General features: G+C 33.5%; 2 protein-coding genes across 4 annotated transcripts in view; one reads left to right on the top strand and one right to left on the bottom strand.

Annotated features, from left to right (window-relative positions):
* The first annotated feature begins 379 nt into the window (after nucleotides 1-379).
* mad2 (mitotic arrest deficient 2) lies at nucleotides 380-1,649 on the top strand. Its single transcript, XM_011635915.3, has 3 exons — nucleotides 380-580; nucleotides 650-1,009; nucleotides 1,090-1,649. The coding sequence occupies exons 1-3, from the start codon at nucleotides 508-510 to the stop codon at nucleotides 1,287-1,289; spliced, it is 633 nt and encodes a 210-aa protein (XP_011634217.2). The 5' UTR covers nucleotides 380-507; the 3' UTR covers nucleotides 1,290-1,649.
* Nucleotides 1,650-1,794: 145 nt separating this feature from the next.
* The window catches only part of vn (membrane-bound neuregulin protein vein), a 323,286-nt gene continuing 311,995 nt past the window's right edge, over nucleotides 1,795-13,085 (bottom strand). For 2 of the 3 annotated variants that reach the window (XR_016140095.1, XR_016140100.1), the window contains exons 8-9: nucleotides 9,784-9,994; nucleotides 1,795-8,511 (exon numbers count right to left, since the gene is read on the bottom strand). The gene's annotated coding sequence lies outside the window, so the exon portion shown is untranslated. The remainder of the gene's footprint in view (nucleotides 8,512-9,783; nucleotides 9,995-13,085) is intronic. The other variant, XR_016140096.1, reaches the window with a different exon arrangement.

The raw sequence follows: 13,085 nt of genomic DNA, 5'->3' as shown, positions 1-13,085 counted from the left end.
TTCTCCTATTCTTCGACTATGATTCGTCCATTTCTCATTAAGGACTTAAGGCTTAAGGCTTAAGGCTTAAATCACCTATTGTAGACCGGGACTAAAGGCCATATCAGACTAGCGGTTGCGCGGCTACGGTTGCCGGTTGACGATTCTACTATTATCAATCACACTGATCATAACCAGAATCTGCTACATTGTGATTGGCTGAAATAGAATCGTCAACCGGCAACTGTAGCCGGGCAATCGCTAGTCTAATATGGCCTTAAGGCGATCTTAAAATTTAGCAATAATTTTCTTGTAAACTACGTTTTAATATTCCATATATTACTGATTGGCTGATGAATCACATGACGCGTTTCAAACTGTGTGATAGGTGAGAAGTTTTGGCGCGTTCGTGTGTAATTGGTCGCATCAAACAATTATATGTACCGGTCGTTTATTTTTGAATCCGATATTCGCGTAATTCCTCCGTCGAATTTCTGGTGAACAGCTGTGATCTGACTACCTCGCAGCATGACGGAAACGCAACAAAGGGCCAAGTGCATTACTCTAAAGGGTTCCGCCGAATTGGTCGCGCAATATCTACGTAAGTACGATCTCGTGAGTCAAGCTACGAGATCTCTAACCTCTTTCCGATTGCCACCTCTCATTGCAGTTTATGGAGTCAATAGTATACTCTATCAGAGAGGAATATATCCGCCGGAGACATTCGAGCCTTCCGAGCATTTCGGTTTGTTCATCTTCACGTCTACGGATGAGAAGATTACGTCCTTCCTGAATACTGTCCTCGGACAGATTGAAGAGTGGCTCGTCCAGCGCAAAGTGCATAAGATCACTCTTGTCATAACAAATGTCAACACAAAGGAAGTGTTGGAGAAGTGGGACTTCAAAGTTGACTATGAAGATCAGAAAGCAAACGGAGCGGATAGCATCAAAACTGATCTGCCTGAAGTAGGAACAAAGGATGTGAAAACTATACAGAAGGAAATACGTGAAGTGATACGTCAAATTACAGGTAGCGTCAAATGGAACTTTATGTGAGACATTATGCATATTTTTGTTACATTTATTTTGTAATGTAAAATATGTTTGCAGGCACAGTGAGCTTTTTACCACTCTTAGATTGTCTCTGTTCCTTTGATATACTTACCTATACAGTACCTGACTGTAACATTCCTAATCAATGGGACGAAACTCAACCAGTTTTTATCGCAAACAGTCAAGAGGTACAACTTAGATCATTTTCAACCTCCATACATAAAATGGATACTGTAGTTAGTTACAAAAATATCTGAGTTTTCTATATCTTTGCGTAAAAGTTGTAAATACAGGCTCCAGTTTATGTCACCTGCATATGTGTCAACCATCATTACCAAAGACTGCTTTAATTTAATTAATTGCTGTTGCGTAAAAATTGATGGTTGAATAGCATATTTTCTTGTAATACTGTAATTTAATTTAGATATAATAATGGTTGTAATTCACAGTATTTTTAATGTATTTTATACCAATATATTTTTTTTAAAACAGCGTATCTTTTAAATGCAAGTAAAGTATCCAGAAGAAATTACAAGTACATTATAATCAAATATTGCTAGATTTGTCGAAAATGTAAATTTAAAAAAATTAAACAAGTATTTTATTAAAATTTATAACTATAATTTTTACTTTTACTGAGTATTCTAAAAATATTACAACTCTAAATATAAATATGATTTTAAGTATAATTTTAATTAAAAGAAGTGGAAGATGTATAGAAATTATAAGAATAGAAGAGGTAAGGGAAATGTATGGGACACTCTGACAAGAGAATCTTGGCAGATTTTATTAAAACATAATTGACCGTTACACTTAAACGCAGGAATTACATTTGGTTACTTGGCAAAGCATGAGAGATACAACTAGAATAAAGTATTTTCGCTTGCCGACGCTTCATAGTAATCATCTAATGTTAGCATCTTCCAGTCTGAAACTTCTCTCATGTGAAATCTCGATGCTGGTACTAGGGTCTTAATCAATTTTCTAACGATTTCTCATGTCATGCTCCATTTTGAAGCCTAAAGCATTCTAAACGAAATTGCACTCAAATGAAATGTAACTTAAAAATTTAGCATTACGTTTTTTTAATTCGAATAAATCAAATTTTACAAACACATTCGTGAGTTCGAATGTAATGTATTAATGTCAGAAATGTGTATTCGATCATAATGTTTTATTTTGACAAAAACGGAAAATGGTAATAAAAATTATTTTGTGCATTACACACACTATCGTTCGTCCGCGATAATCAGCAGTCCACCTGATGACAAATCTAAATGAAAAAGAATTGCTTTTTATTCAAATAATCGGCATATACTTTGAAGATTTCATATTTAGTAGTAAGCTCCTTAAAATCAATCTTAAAGTAAAATATCAAGAAATTAATAAAGTAAGAATTTTTAGGAATATATTACGAAAATTATGTAAGAACATTATTTTCGTAATGTTATGAGTATCCAAGCAATATGTTTCATGTTTTATATGTTTCATATATACTGATCATTCTAGATGATTGATATTTAACATTTGTTTAATTAACGTAGTTATATAAAAATTTCTATGTCTGTTTGATCTATTTCGATTGCAGAAATATTCTTTTCTCTTGTAGATTTTCCATCGACAATCCGCAATTGTAATCGTATCGTTTATTTTACATAATAATTACGTAAATAAAATTCGTTCTTTAATGCAGGGAAATGTTGATATTTCAAAAACACATAGAGAGCGTAACATTTTTATTGTGTATTGTTCATTAGGCGATCATCATAAATATGGCAATTCCTCTTCAAAGAGTAGCCAATTATAGGAAATAAAAGAGTATCGTCGCTTCTTTCATTTACATTTGCCATTTCGAGCGCATCTTGTCAAGATACGATCGAAGGAAGTTGTTTCGGGAAACATTGATGGCGAGCTATACCTTTAATTAGTAATTCGCCGTTACGTCTCCCTTATAGTAATTTCGCTATTAACGTTAATACTTCGTGCTGCTAGAATTAGCCATATTATCCATAGTGCGTAGTCTCTTCGCTATAAAGACTATCGCGGAACGCAAACGTCCGATTCTTGTCCGTCTGGCTCGTCTTTGAGACATACGATACTTTTGAGAAAATAGCACTTTCGAGCGTCCAAGGTTGTAAAAAATATCCAAGACTTTCGACGTACTTTTACGAATTACTTTTACAAACGTTTCAAATATAATAATCGTTATGTCGACGATATAATGATTTTTATAAATATCGAGTATTTTCTATTTACGTGAATTACATAAATTATATTAATGTGTTTTTGTTGAAATTAATGAATTAATTATTAATAAATATTTTCACGATTTGTATAACAATGATAATAATACTCTGTGATAAATAAAGTGACTTTAATTCAAAGAAATTTTTTGATAAACAATTTGATGAAATTATCGGAGTGTTCGGCAAAAAACGTTTGCAAAGTTTTGCGCATTCTACAAGAGATAATTTTAATTTCTAATGTATTGTAATGCGTTGTTTCGCAAACACGTTGTGTATAATTAAATATATATTTAAGATTTCTTACTCGAAATATTCTGTTTCTCTTCAAAAGCACGTGATTTACGCCAAAGACGGACATTACATTCGTAATAACACTCCGCACTCAAGCCATATGCTCTTTAAATGTGCCCTAGACTAGTTTTGCTCTGCATTCGTTTTTTTTTTTAGCTCACACACTGCGAAAGCTGCTGGAGATACGCTGCAGTTTTACAAATTTATCCCGCTGGTTCGCAACATCGTTAGAGAACGGACAATGATGATAATAGAGTTCGTGGATTGGATCGTAAATTACTTAAAGTCCTCTCGTGATGTAAATTACGAAAATAGAAATTGTCATTAGAAAAACCGATTAGAAAAGAAATTGAACGTAATAAAGTAAACATTTACTTTTTTATAAAATTAATGAGCATTAAAGTCGGATATTTCGTGCAATATAAAAAATATTTATAAATTTTTAATGTATAAAACTGCTAATTAAAATTGAAGATGTAATAGCGGTAAAATTCTAATTTAATTATTGCAATATTGCTAATATTTTACAGATGACATTATTTATGTAGATATAACAAATGCATGATGATAAATTTGTTATGCTTCAATTTTTTGTTGTTCTTTTTTACATTGCATTATTCGTAATTTTCAATGAATCACGGTGAACAAATTATATACATTTTTTTTTTAACGGAACAGTTTTTTTTGTCGCAATCGCTACGGTGTAACGAAGCAGCGCGGGTCGCGTCTTCAGTAACATTGCGGCAATTCTTCGTAAATACCGTAGAAACGCGTCTCTAGTAAAAACATTGAAAAATAAACCACGCGAAATAATATACAATATTTTACAGTAGCGCTTAGTATACCAGTGATTGGGCGTCGTTCTCGCGAAACGGTGATTTGCGATAATCAAGATTTGCAAACCGTGCCGTCGTTCGATCGCATCGCGAACGTCTTCCGTGCAATCGCGATTGCAATTCGCGTGGATTCTTGCGATCGTAATTTCGATCGAACTCGCTTCACGCATGAGAAGAATCAAGCGCCATCGTTAAAGCACTAATACCGAATACAATAAAGTAAACGTCCTATCGTTAATTAATCGCCGACGTTACAGACGCGACCGTATGCGCTCAACCACCGTTTCGCGGTCCCCATCCACTTCTCGTGGACCGAGAATCGATTCTCCTTAACGTGTAAAATCGCATTCGATCGCAACGCGGGTTGTCCCCGCGCGGGGCGCGCGCGAAACGGCGCGCCCCGAATTGTCATTTTTATTTATACATCTCTACTTACTTAAGTTTACCTTGGACTAACGCTATATTTCGATTTACGATCGTTCCTCTTTTTCTTTATGCGTAAAATATCATAAAATACATTCTTTCTTTTGTTCACTATTCGCAGACCTCGCCGTCTCGCCTCGGTAATCGCACGTCCGAGCCGAGTCACGCCGTTAAGCGAGCGAATCGAAGAATTTTTAATCCGTTTACCACGTAAACGGCTAAACAAATTGAATTAAAATAATATACTCACTAATATACAATATATATATATATATATATATATATATATAATAAAATTATAAGATAGAGCATTATATGTATGTATATATATATATATATATATATATATATATATATATATATATAATAAAATTATAAGATAAAGCATTATATGTATATATATATATATATATATATATATATATATATATATACACATATAATGCTTTATCTTATAATTTTAGTTTAATAAGAAAGTAGCCAAGAAAAATCGTACCATATCTCTTCACGCTTCGTATCGTACTTTGAAAAATGTGTGAAGACGAAACATTTCAACGATCTCTTAACGTTACATACTCTATATAATTATAGAATAATATATAATAATGTTCTAATAATTTAACATTCGTCGTGTAGAAATTATGTAGAATATAGAAATAGTATTTTCTTTAACCTAACGTCAGCACGTTTTTATCTATCATCATATCCGCTGCTGCAAGATCGAAACTCGCTCGTTAACGTCGCGAGATATACCGATCGTTACGGCGAGTCTCGCGATGACTCACGATGACTTTCATACAAATCGTTCGATAGGTACGAGCGACGAAACGGATTCAACGAAAAAGCACGGCGGCACTAGTAAGCTTGCACGGACATCATACGCTACGACGATCTCTCGTTTCGCTCGAGAGTCTCTCTTTTTTTTTTTTTTTTTCGTTTATATAGCTAGAGTCGTAAAGTACTTTCCGCTTCTCATCACGTGAGAACGGCTCGGAACACTCTGCTCGCTCTTCTTCGCCCACAAAACTACCGATACGTAACCGTGTATGTTCCTAAAATGTAAAAAGTAAGCGCGTGCGTCCACTCTCGTCAAGGAAAATGCGAAACACGCTCGTTCCTGATATCAGTTGACTATCTGCCAACTGGTAGCGTAAAAAAGAATCTGGGTTTATGAGAGAATTCCATCATAAGCTTTTCCCGAAGTATCGAAACATTTAATATAATAATTTTGAAACGATTTACAGGCGTCTTGATTTTATCTTACTTTTAAAATAAAATAGAAAAATCGAAGTAAATTAGACAATTTGTGATAAAAAATTGATTAAAATTGGTTCTTGAGTTGAATTGGTTCTAATAACTTGAGAATTTATATTGTAAAAAGAAAAGAAGAAATTGAAAAGAATATATTTTTGTAAGATATTAAAAAAAGATTTTTAATATCAGAAAATAAGTTTATAAAAAGACATAGTTCTATCGTATTAGAATTTTTTTATATCTAATTGGGTCTTTTTTTTATCGATTTAATAATATGCAGTATTTTTTTATAAGAACAAATCTTCAAACTTATGTAATTTTATCTGTTATGAAATTATCGCAATATAATGATATTATTATTCTTAGTCGTTATTACGATTTGTCGTGATAAGCGGAATGTAATTGTTTTTTTTGACGTAGAAGTTACTTATTCGCCAATATTAATTGCGTGCTTCGTTACTTAATATTTGATTTTACCGTCGAGTAATGACAATGTAATGCTATCGGGATTGGAAAACGTGGTAAAAACGATAAAAACGATGTTCTGATACAATTTCGTCGAGTCTTTTCTTGTTATTCGATTTTCGCGTTCTTTACATTTCTCGGTCTGCACGCGGAAAATAGAAGGAATGAATCGACATACGGGACCCGTTTTATGTTTCGATTGCTTGAGAGTTGACGCACTGCGCCGAATGCCTAAAAAGAGGGATTTCTTTGTACAGTAGGAGCGCCCTGAACGCGTCGTTGAGGCTGGATTTCTTTTCGGCGAAATCTCTTCGGGAGTCGCAGAGCGCCTTTTCGCGGCTGGCTAGATCCTCTCTTAGCATACAAAACGGTTGTGACGTATATCTTTCGGGCTGTATACAAATTTTTCGGTTGATCATTTTAATATTTTCACAAGTCAGCGATTTTAGTTATCCATTCTCAAGACCTGATTTACGTCTGTACTTTGAATCTCAAAATTGGCACAATGTAGCTAAGAAAGCTAATTTAAAACAGAGATAATTAAAATGTGAATTTATATATATATAGAATATATCATTTGAAAAATAAAAAATAATATTAAATATCGGAGGAAATATATAAATATAATTTATATGAGCTTTAACATTTGAAAATTTTTGTATAATATAAAAAGATAGAAATCACACAGTTTAATTTTAAGAAAAATATTATATATAAACGCGTTTAAAAATAATAAAAAAATAGAAATATATCTTAGTAGAACTGCCAAATTTAGTATTGGTAGAAATAAAGTAGCTTAATCAAAAGTTTATTTAAATCTCAATTTTCTTTTATGTGATTAACGTAATTAACGATACGAGATTATTTATCTCGTCTTGCGTATCAACCAAGTCAGGTGCCTAGTTAAAATTTCGCTTACGCGTAATTGTGGGAGATTCCGCTAATTAAACCTGCATCCTGTCTGCGGAAGCTGAAAATTTGGCGTTACGCGTTATTTGGTGCCCGAAAGATACCGCAATCCTTCCTGCGTAAAGCTCTGATCCCGAAAATCCTATTACAGTACTCGGGATCATCCTCACGAGTCTCTCTTCCTGCAATCCCGTAAAATGATATCACGACATCCTCGTGGTACTACGTCGATCTGAGCGTGCCCTATGGTATGGTTTTACGACGGCTTTCCTCTCTTATTCCGTTTTCCTCGTGCAAACCACGTCGGAAACGAGCGTTACGAGAACCTTTGACACACTTCTCTTTTTGTCCTACCAGAAATCACAAGTGCACTTTCCTCGATATTTTTACGTTAACTTCAAATCGATTCGGTTATACAATCAAATAAGATAAATTATTCGGCAAGCTCCGAATCGGATGTTTTCATGGAAGGAAGTATTATTAGCTTGTGTTGCCATCTTCTTTTCTTAAAAAGATCACGAATGTGATGTAAAAGTGGTTAGAAAATTATTAAGTTCTTTTTTTTTGAAAAATTACAATTATTAAGAAATATCATAGAAGAAAGAGTAAATTGTTAAACATATTAAAACATTATTAATAATAAATTGGATGATTGAGAGGACTTTAATTTATTAATTAAATAGAAAATGATACTTAATTTAATAGAAAATGTACATTTTAGAGTATAACCCTAAATGATTGTTTCAGAATATTATTATAACTATTTGTTATATATCTTCAATTAATGTGCACAATTCAGGGTTAATTATATATATTTTAAAATAAATAATGAAGTACAATGATTTAGAACATATATGACAGCAAGTTCTTTCTAATATACTTTCTTCCACGTTCATCCACGCGGTTATCATATTGATGATCTCATGATTTCTTCCCGTCGAACGGGGAGGAAGTTTTCTTGCAGATGTGGTGGCAAGGTGCGTCGTTAGAAGTTTTCTAATTCCGTCCGTAGAAAGAGTTGGTTTCCTCCGGGCAAAAACGTGTGATGCGATAGTCTATAAGCAAATGGTAAAAATTATTCAGTGCGAACGTTTCACGAAATAAAATGTCTTATAGAAGCAAAAAGAATATCGTTCTAATTTTTCAATCTCATTTTCGTCCATCATCGTCCGTTTCTTATCCTAGATTAAGTGTTTATCGACTCTTTTAATTCTCTTTCAATTACAACGTAAAATATACAAATTGCGTAAAATATACTTTGAGAGCTATGTGATAAGTGATCAATCTACGAATCTACAAATACAGCGATAAAAGTTGGGAAATAGGAATAAAATACAGTTGGTTATTGTCGAAGTTGCTATTCTGTTCAAAGTTCTGCAATCTCAGCGGTTCGGTTAACATGTGTAAAGGCGGGAAAAAAAGAAGCGGAAGAATACGATACAGTTTTCTACGAAACTTTCCTTTTTCGTGCTGTGATATATCCGCAATATCGTTTCGATACGGTCGTTGCTGCTTGTGGTATCATGGGTAATAGCTAAAGCATCGAGAAACCAAAAGGCCTCCCTAAATGCCCCTTTCGTGTCTCACGTCCGTGTCTATGTTCTGCGTTGTGCTTTTTCTATCTTTCTTGTGGAGGCTCCATAGCTATTCAATATAATAAAACATCTCTCTCGTGCTGTCTTCCTCATTTTCACTTTCGTCGTTCGACAAACGGGTGATCATAATGGCAGATAATGGATAATCGGCGGTGCTCAAACGATAATTCATTCTTGTCTTTACTTTGACAAATGAGGAGTGCATCAGATTGAAATTTTATTTTGTTCTTCTCGCGTGCTAATTATTTTTCACTAGATCACGTGCTTCAAGCATCCGTTTGCGACTAAACGCAATCAATATTTATTTGCTGATGTGTTTGGTTATTCGTAAGAAAGAAAATGTTGATTTTCGAATTGACTAATTATATAACACGTGATCATTTTCGCATGTACTAATGTACTGTGATCAATCTTTTAAGTAATTTGTCTTTGGTAAAATTTTTTAATTAATTTACTCCTCAAATTGTAATGTTAATAAGAAAATTTTGAGAAAGATAAGAAAAATTTTCTCTGTCTTTTTTTCTGAGAATAAACTCAGATATTCCTTTGAAAATTAAATATTTATATTAACTTATTTTTCTGGAAAAGTTGGGTATTTCTTATTTGCTTCTTTTATTCGGAGCATCGACCGCGTCTCTTATTACTTTGAAAAAGAATGCTTTCATCGGATTTCATCGGTCCAAACATTTCTCCTTTGAACAGGACTTGTATATATCGCGTTTTCGTTCTCACCTTTGTCACGATCCAGGACGAAGAGCTCTGGACACAGAGTTCAAACTTTTCGCCGCTCCTTCTCTGGGTCCTTTTGTTCTATGAGAAAGGACGCTCAGCACGACGACTTTCGCGAGGGCTAGCTGACGAAATTTCGACTCACGACGGTCCAGGATGCGGTGTGTGCGAGGATGACGTTGGTCGGCGGCTCGCTTCGTCTCCTGAGGCTCTCCTGCGGCAGGAAGTGGTGGGCCAAATTATTCCTGCAGCACGAAAGGTGCCGCTAATGCCGTCGGCTCTTTCCGGCCTAATTAGCCTGGGAGCATTAAGTTTATCTATGAGCATCAGGGTCACCGGCTTCCCCCGAGGAAACCGTTAGATTGGAAGGAAAGCGAAGAGGGGTAGAGTTCGCTTTTGCTGAGAGCTAAGCACTGAATGATTAAGTTCGAATGGGAGAGTAGCCGAGTCATTAAATACATCGAATGTGCTTAGGCATTTTCCCTTCATTATGTTTGATTAAGACTAAGTCAGGAATAATACATGTTATTTTAGAAGCGAAATTGATATCGTATTGTAAAAAGATAAATTATAAGTAAAAGGCACGTAATACGTAAGATTTTGATAAAGTGGATAATTGCTATTATTATTTAATAATAGAAGAAATGCATCGAACGTTCTCTTTTTTTGTGGATATTTTTAGATATTTGTCTGAATTTGTCGGCCTTTAATTTCTCCTTCACGTTTTTTGAAAAAGAAAGAATTTAATTGAGATTAGCATAGTTAACGAAACAGTATTTTGGAGAGAATTAACTTTCAGAAATGAATCGATTGTTGTGAACTTAATTAAGCGTTTTCGCAATTATTTAGTCGAGATAATCAAATCTTTCTAATAACTTTTTGATGACGTTTACTTCGCCCTTTTACTTGTCCCTTTTTTGTTTTTTGTTTTCTCAAACTCGCAAAATGTCGTTGAAAGTCACTAAGAGACACATTCTACAAGCAGCTAGAATCAAGTAATAGATGTGGTTTGCGGATTCGGTTTTGTCAAGTACCTAACGGCGATAATGGGCCTTCCTTCTAATTAGAACGGGCCATTAAGCTTATCCACGATCGTTAGATTTGTCGAGTTCGGTTCTTGCGTCGATTGACGTCGGAGGGACCGCGCGTTTTATTGACAAATCCCCGAATCTTAATCAGCGAATCAATGATCGATTTGAAGAGTAAAGACAAAAATTGAAGATTAACTATTTGCCAATTACGAGTAATTGATTTTAAAGTTTGTAGAAAATAAACATTTCTTCCAAACATAATTTGATAACTTATATTATTTCAAGAACATTAATACATTATTTTCTGCATAATGATTATATACTTATATTTCATTAAAAATACTCCAATTAAAAATTCATTTCAACATCTAAGATGTCACATTTATGTGAGAAAATTATAAACTGATTCTATTGATACACAATGTATTTTTATTATGAAATTAAAGATAAGTCAAAGTCTTTACTTTGGGCAGCCGACTTTTAATAAATTAAATTTTCAATAAAAAAATATTAATATTTCGTTTGTAGTTGTTTGTGATAACAACAATTTTGTAATTGCAATCATCAATAAATAAAAAATTTTGAAAAAATGACTGTTATAAATTAACAATTGAATATATAATTTTGTCAATTTTCAAGATATCTCAAATATCTTGTGATACATTTTTTTAAAAATTGTTTATAGTTGTTTGATGTTGAATTTTTCTATGGTTTATAATTGAACTTAAAAATTAATCAAAAAAATTAACCATTCACAAAGATGGACAAATCAACATACAACCAGATTTGTACGTGCATTTGTACGCGTGCTATTTGTCCTATTTTATTTGTTAGGCATTTGATTCGTTAGGCAGTTCTGATAAAATATCATCGATCAGATTTGTAAAATTCCGACTGGACTTGTTTGCGGTTGAGGATCATCGGCGAATTATTTGGCCGTCATCGTCACGCCAACGAGAACCCGACTAGCGATAATTGATGAAATGAATCACGTTGACATCGACGGTGATCGTTAGCAATGAGCGGGAGAACACGAACCGCGAGCTATCGTTAATCACCGAGCTTGACACATCCGAGCCATCGTTTGTTACTTTTGGGAAAGTTGTGTGGTCGCCCGACACTCTGACGCGGATTATCGGACAACGTCAGTTGACTTGGGGTTAATTAAAAATTAATATATTAATTGTCGCGTTCCCAGGACATCCGAAAGATTTTTCAGTCTGTCTGTATTATTGAATTTATTGATTAGATTAATAAACAATTTGGAAGAAAGCAGCATTACTGAAAAATTATTATTATTTTATAAAGTAGAATAAGAAAAGATAATAATATTTCATTGAGTCATCATCATTTCTTTTTATAATTCCTGATACTTTAATGAAATCTTTTATTTAATATTTTTTGATTTCTATAATTTCAATTTATTCCAAATATAAGATAGTTATTTTATATACAGTTATATACAGTTTTATACATAAAAATCGATATTTTTCTTGAAAGAAAAAAACTAGTTTTGTCTTTACTAGAGAAAAATAAAATTATGAAAGTAAAATTTTCATTTATTAAAAGAAATGAATGCGGTATATATTTTTTAAATAAATTTTGAAGTTCAAGGAAATTATTATTCTGTATGATGTTATGTAAAATGACGAGAGAGAAAGATTTTCGGAATGAAGATATATAAAAAAATATCCTATTTCTATTCGGATATTACAAAATCTTTAGATAGATATTCAGATCGGATGATGATGTTATCATCATCATAAATCATCATAAATCGCTATTATTCTGTAGATATATTATTTTGCCATCCTCAGTCTCGTTTATGTTTGCTTTCAAAGCATTTTATTGTTTATTTAAACCACAAACTTTCTATTTTATCCATTTATTGATTAAATTATTAACGACCTTTGCTTTCGGCAAAGTTTCTGGCTGGTCTAACGGACGCGGTAACCAGCACTTGTACTGTGTCTCAAGGCTTTCCCTCGTCTTATCCCGGAAGTTAACAACTATCGGCTTTGTAACCGTGCTTAAGTTAACGCGAGTTTCGCGCGTGTTGAATAGTTTGCAAGTCCATTACAGACGCATTAAGTTTATATATACATATATCTGTATATTCACGAACATGTCTGAATGCTCATCTCTTCGCTCCTTCTCTTCAGAAGAGACACATGATATGAGCATGATCACCTTGGAACATGGCATAGTTGAGACTAACAAAGCTAACGTTTCGATATGCGATATCACATTGTCGTGCTATGTCAAAGTTGCTCT

Source organism: Pogonomyrmex barbatus, unplaced genomic scaffold, assembly GCF_055798465.1.
Source record: "Pogonomyrmex barbatus isolate J1 unplaced genomic scaffold, ASM5579846v1 scaffold1, whole genome shotgun sequence".
NCBI lineage: Eukaryota > Metazoa > Arthropoda > Insecta > Hymenoptera > Formicidae > Pogonomyrmex > Pogonomyrmex barbatus.
Note: the sequence above shows the minus strand (reverse complement) of the source record. Positions and strands in the feature narration are given on the sequence as shown.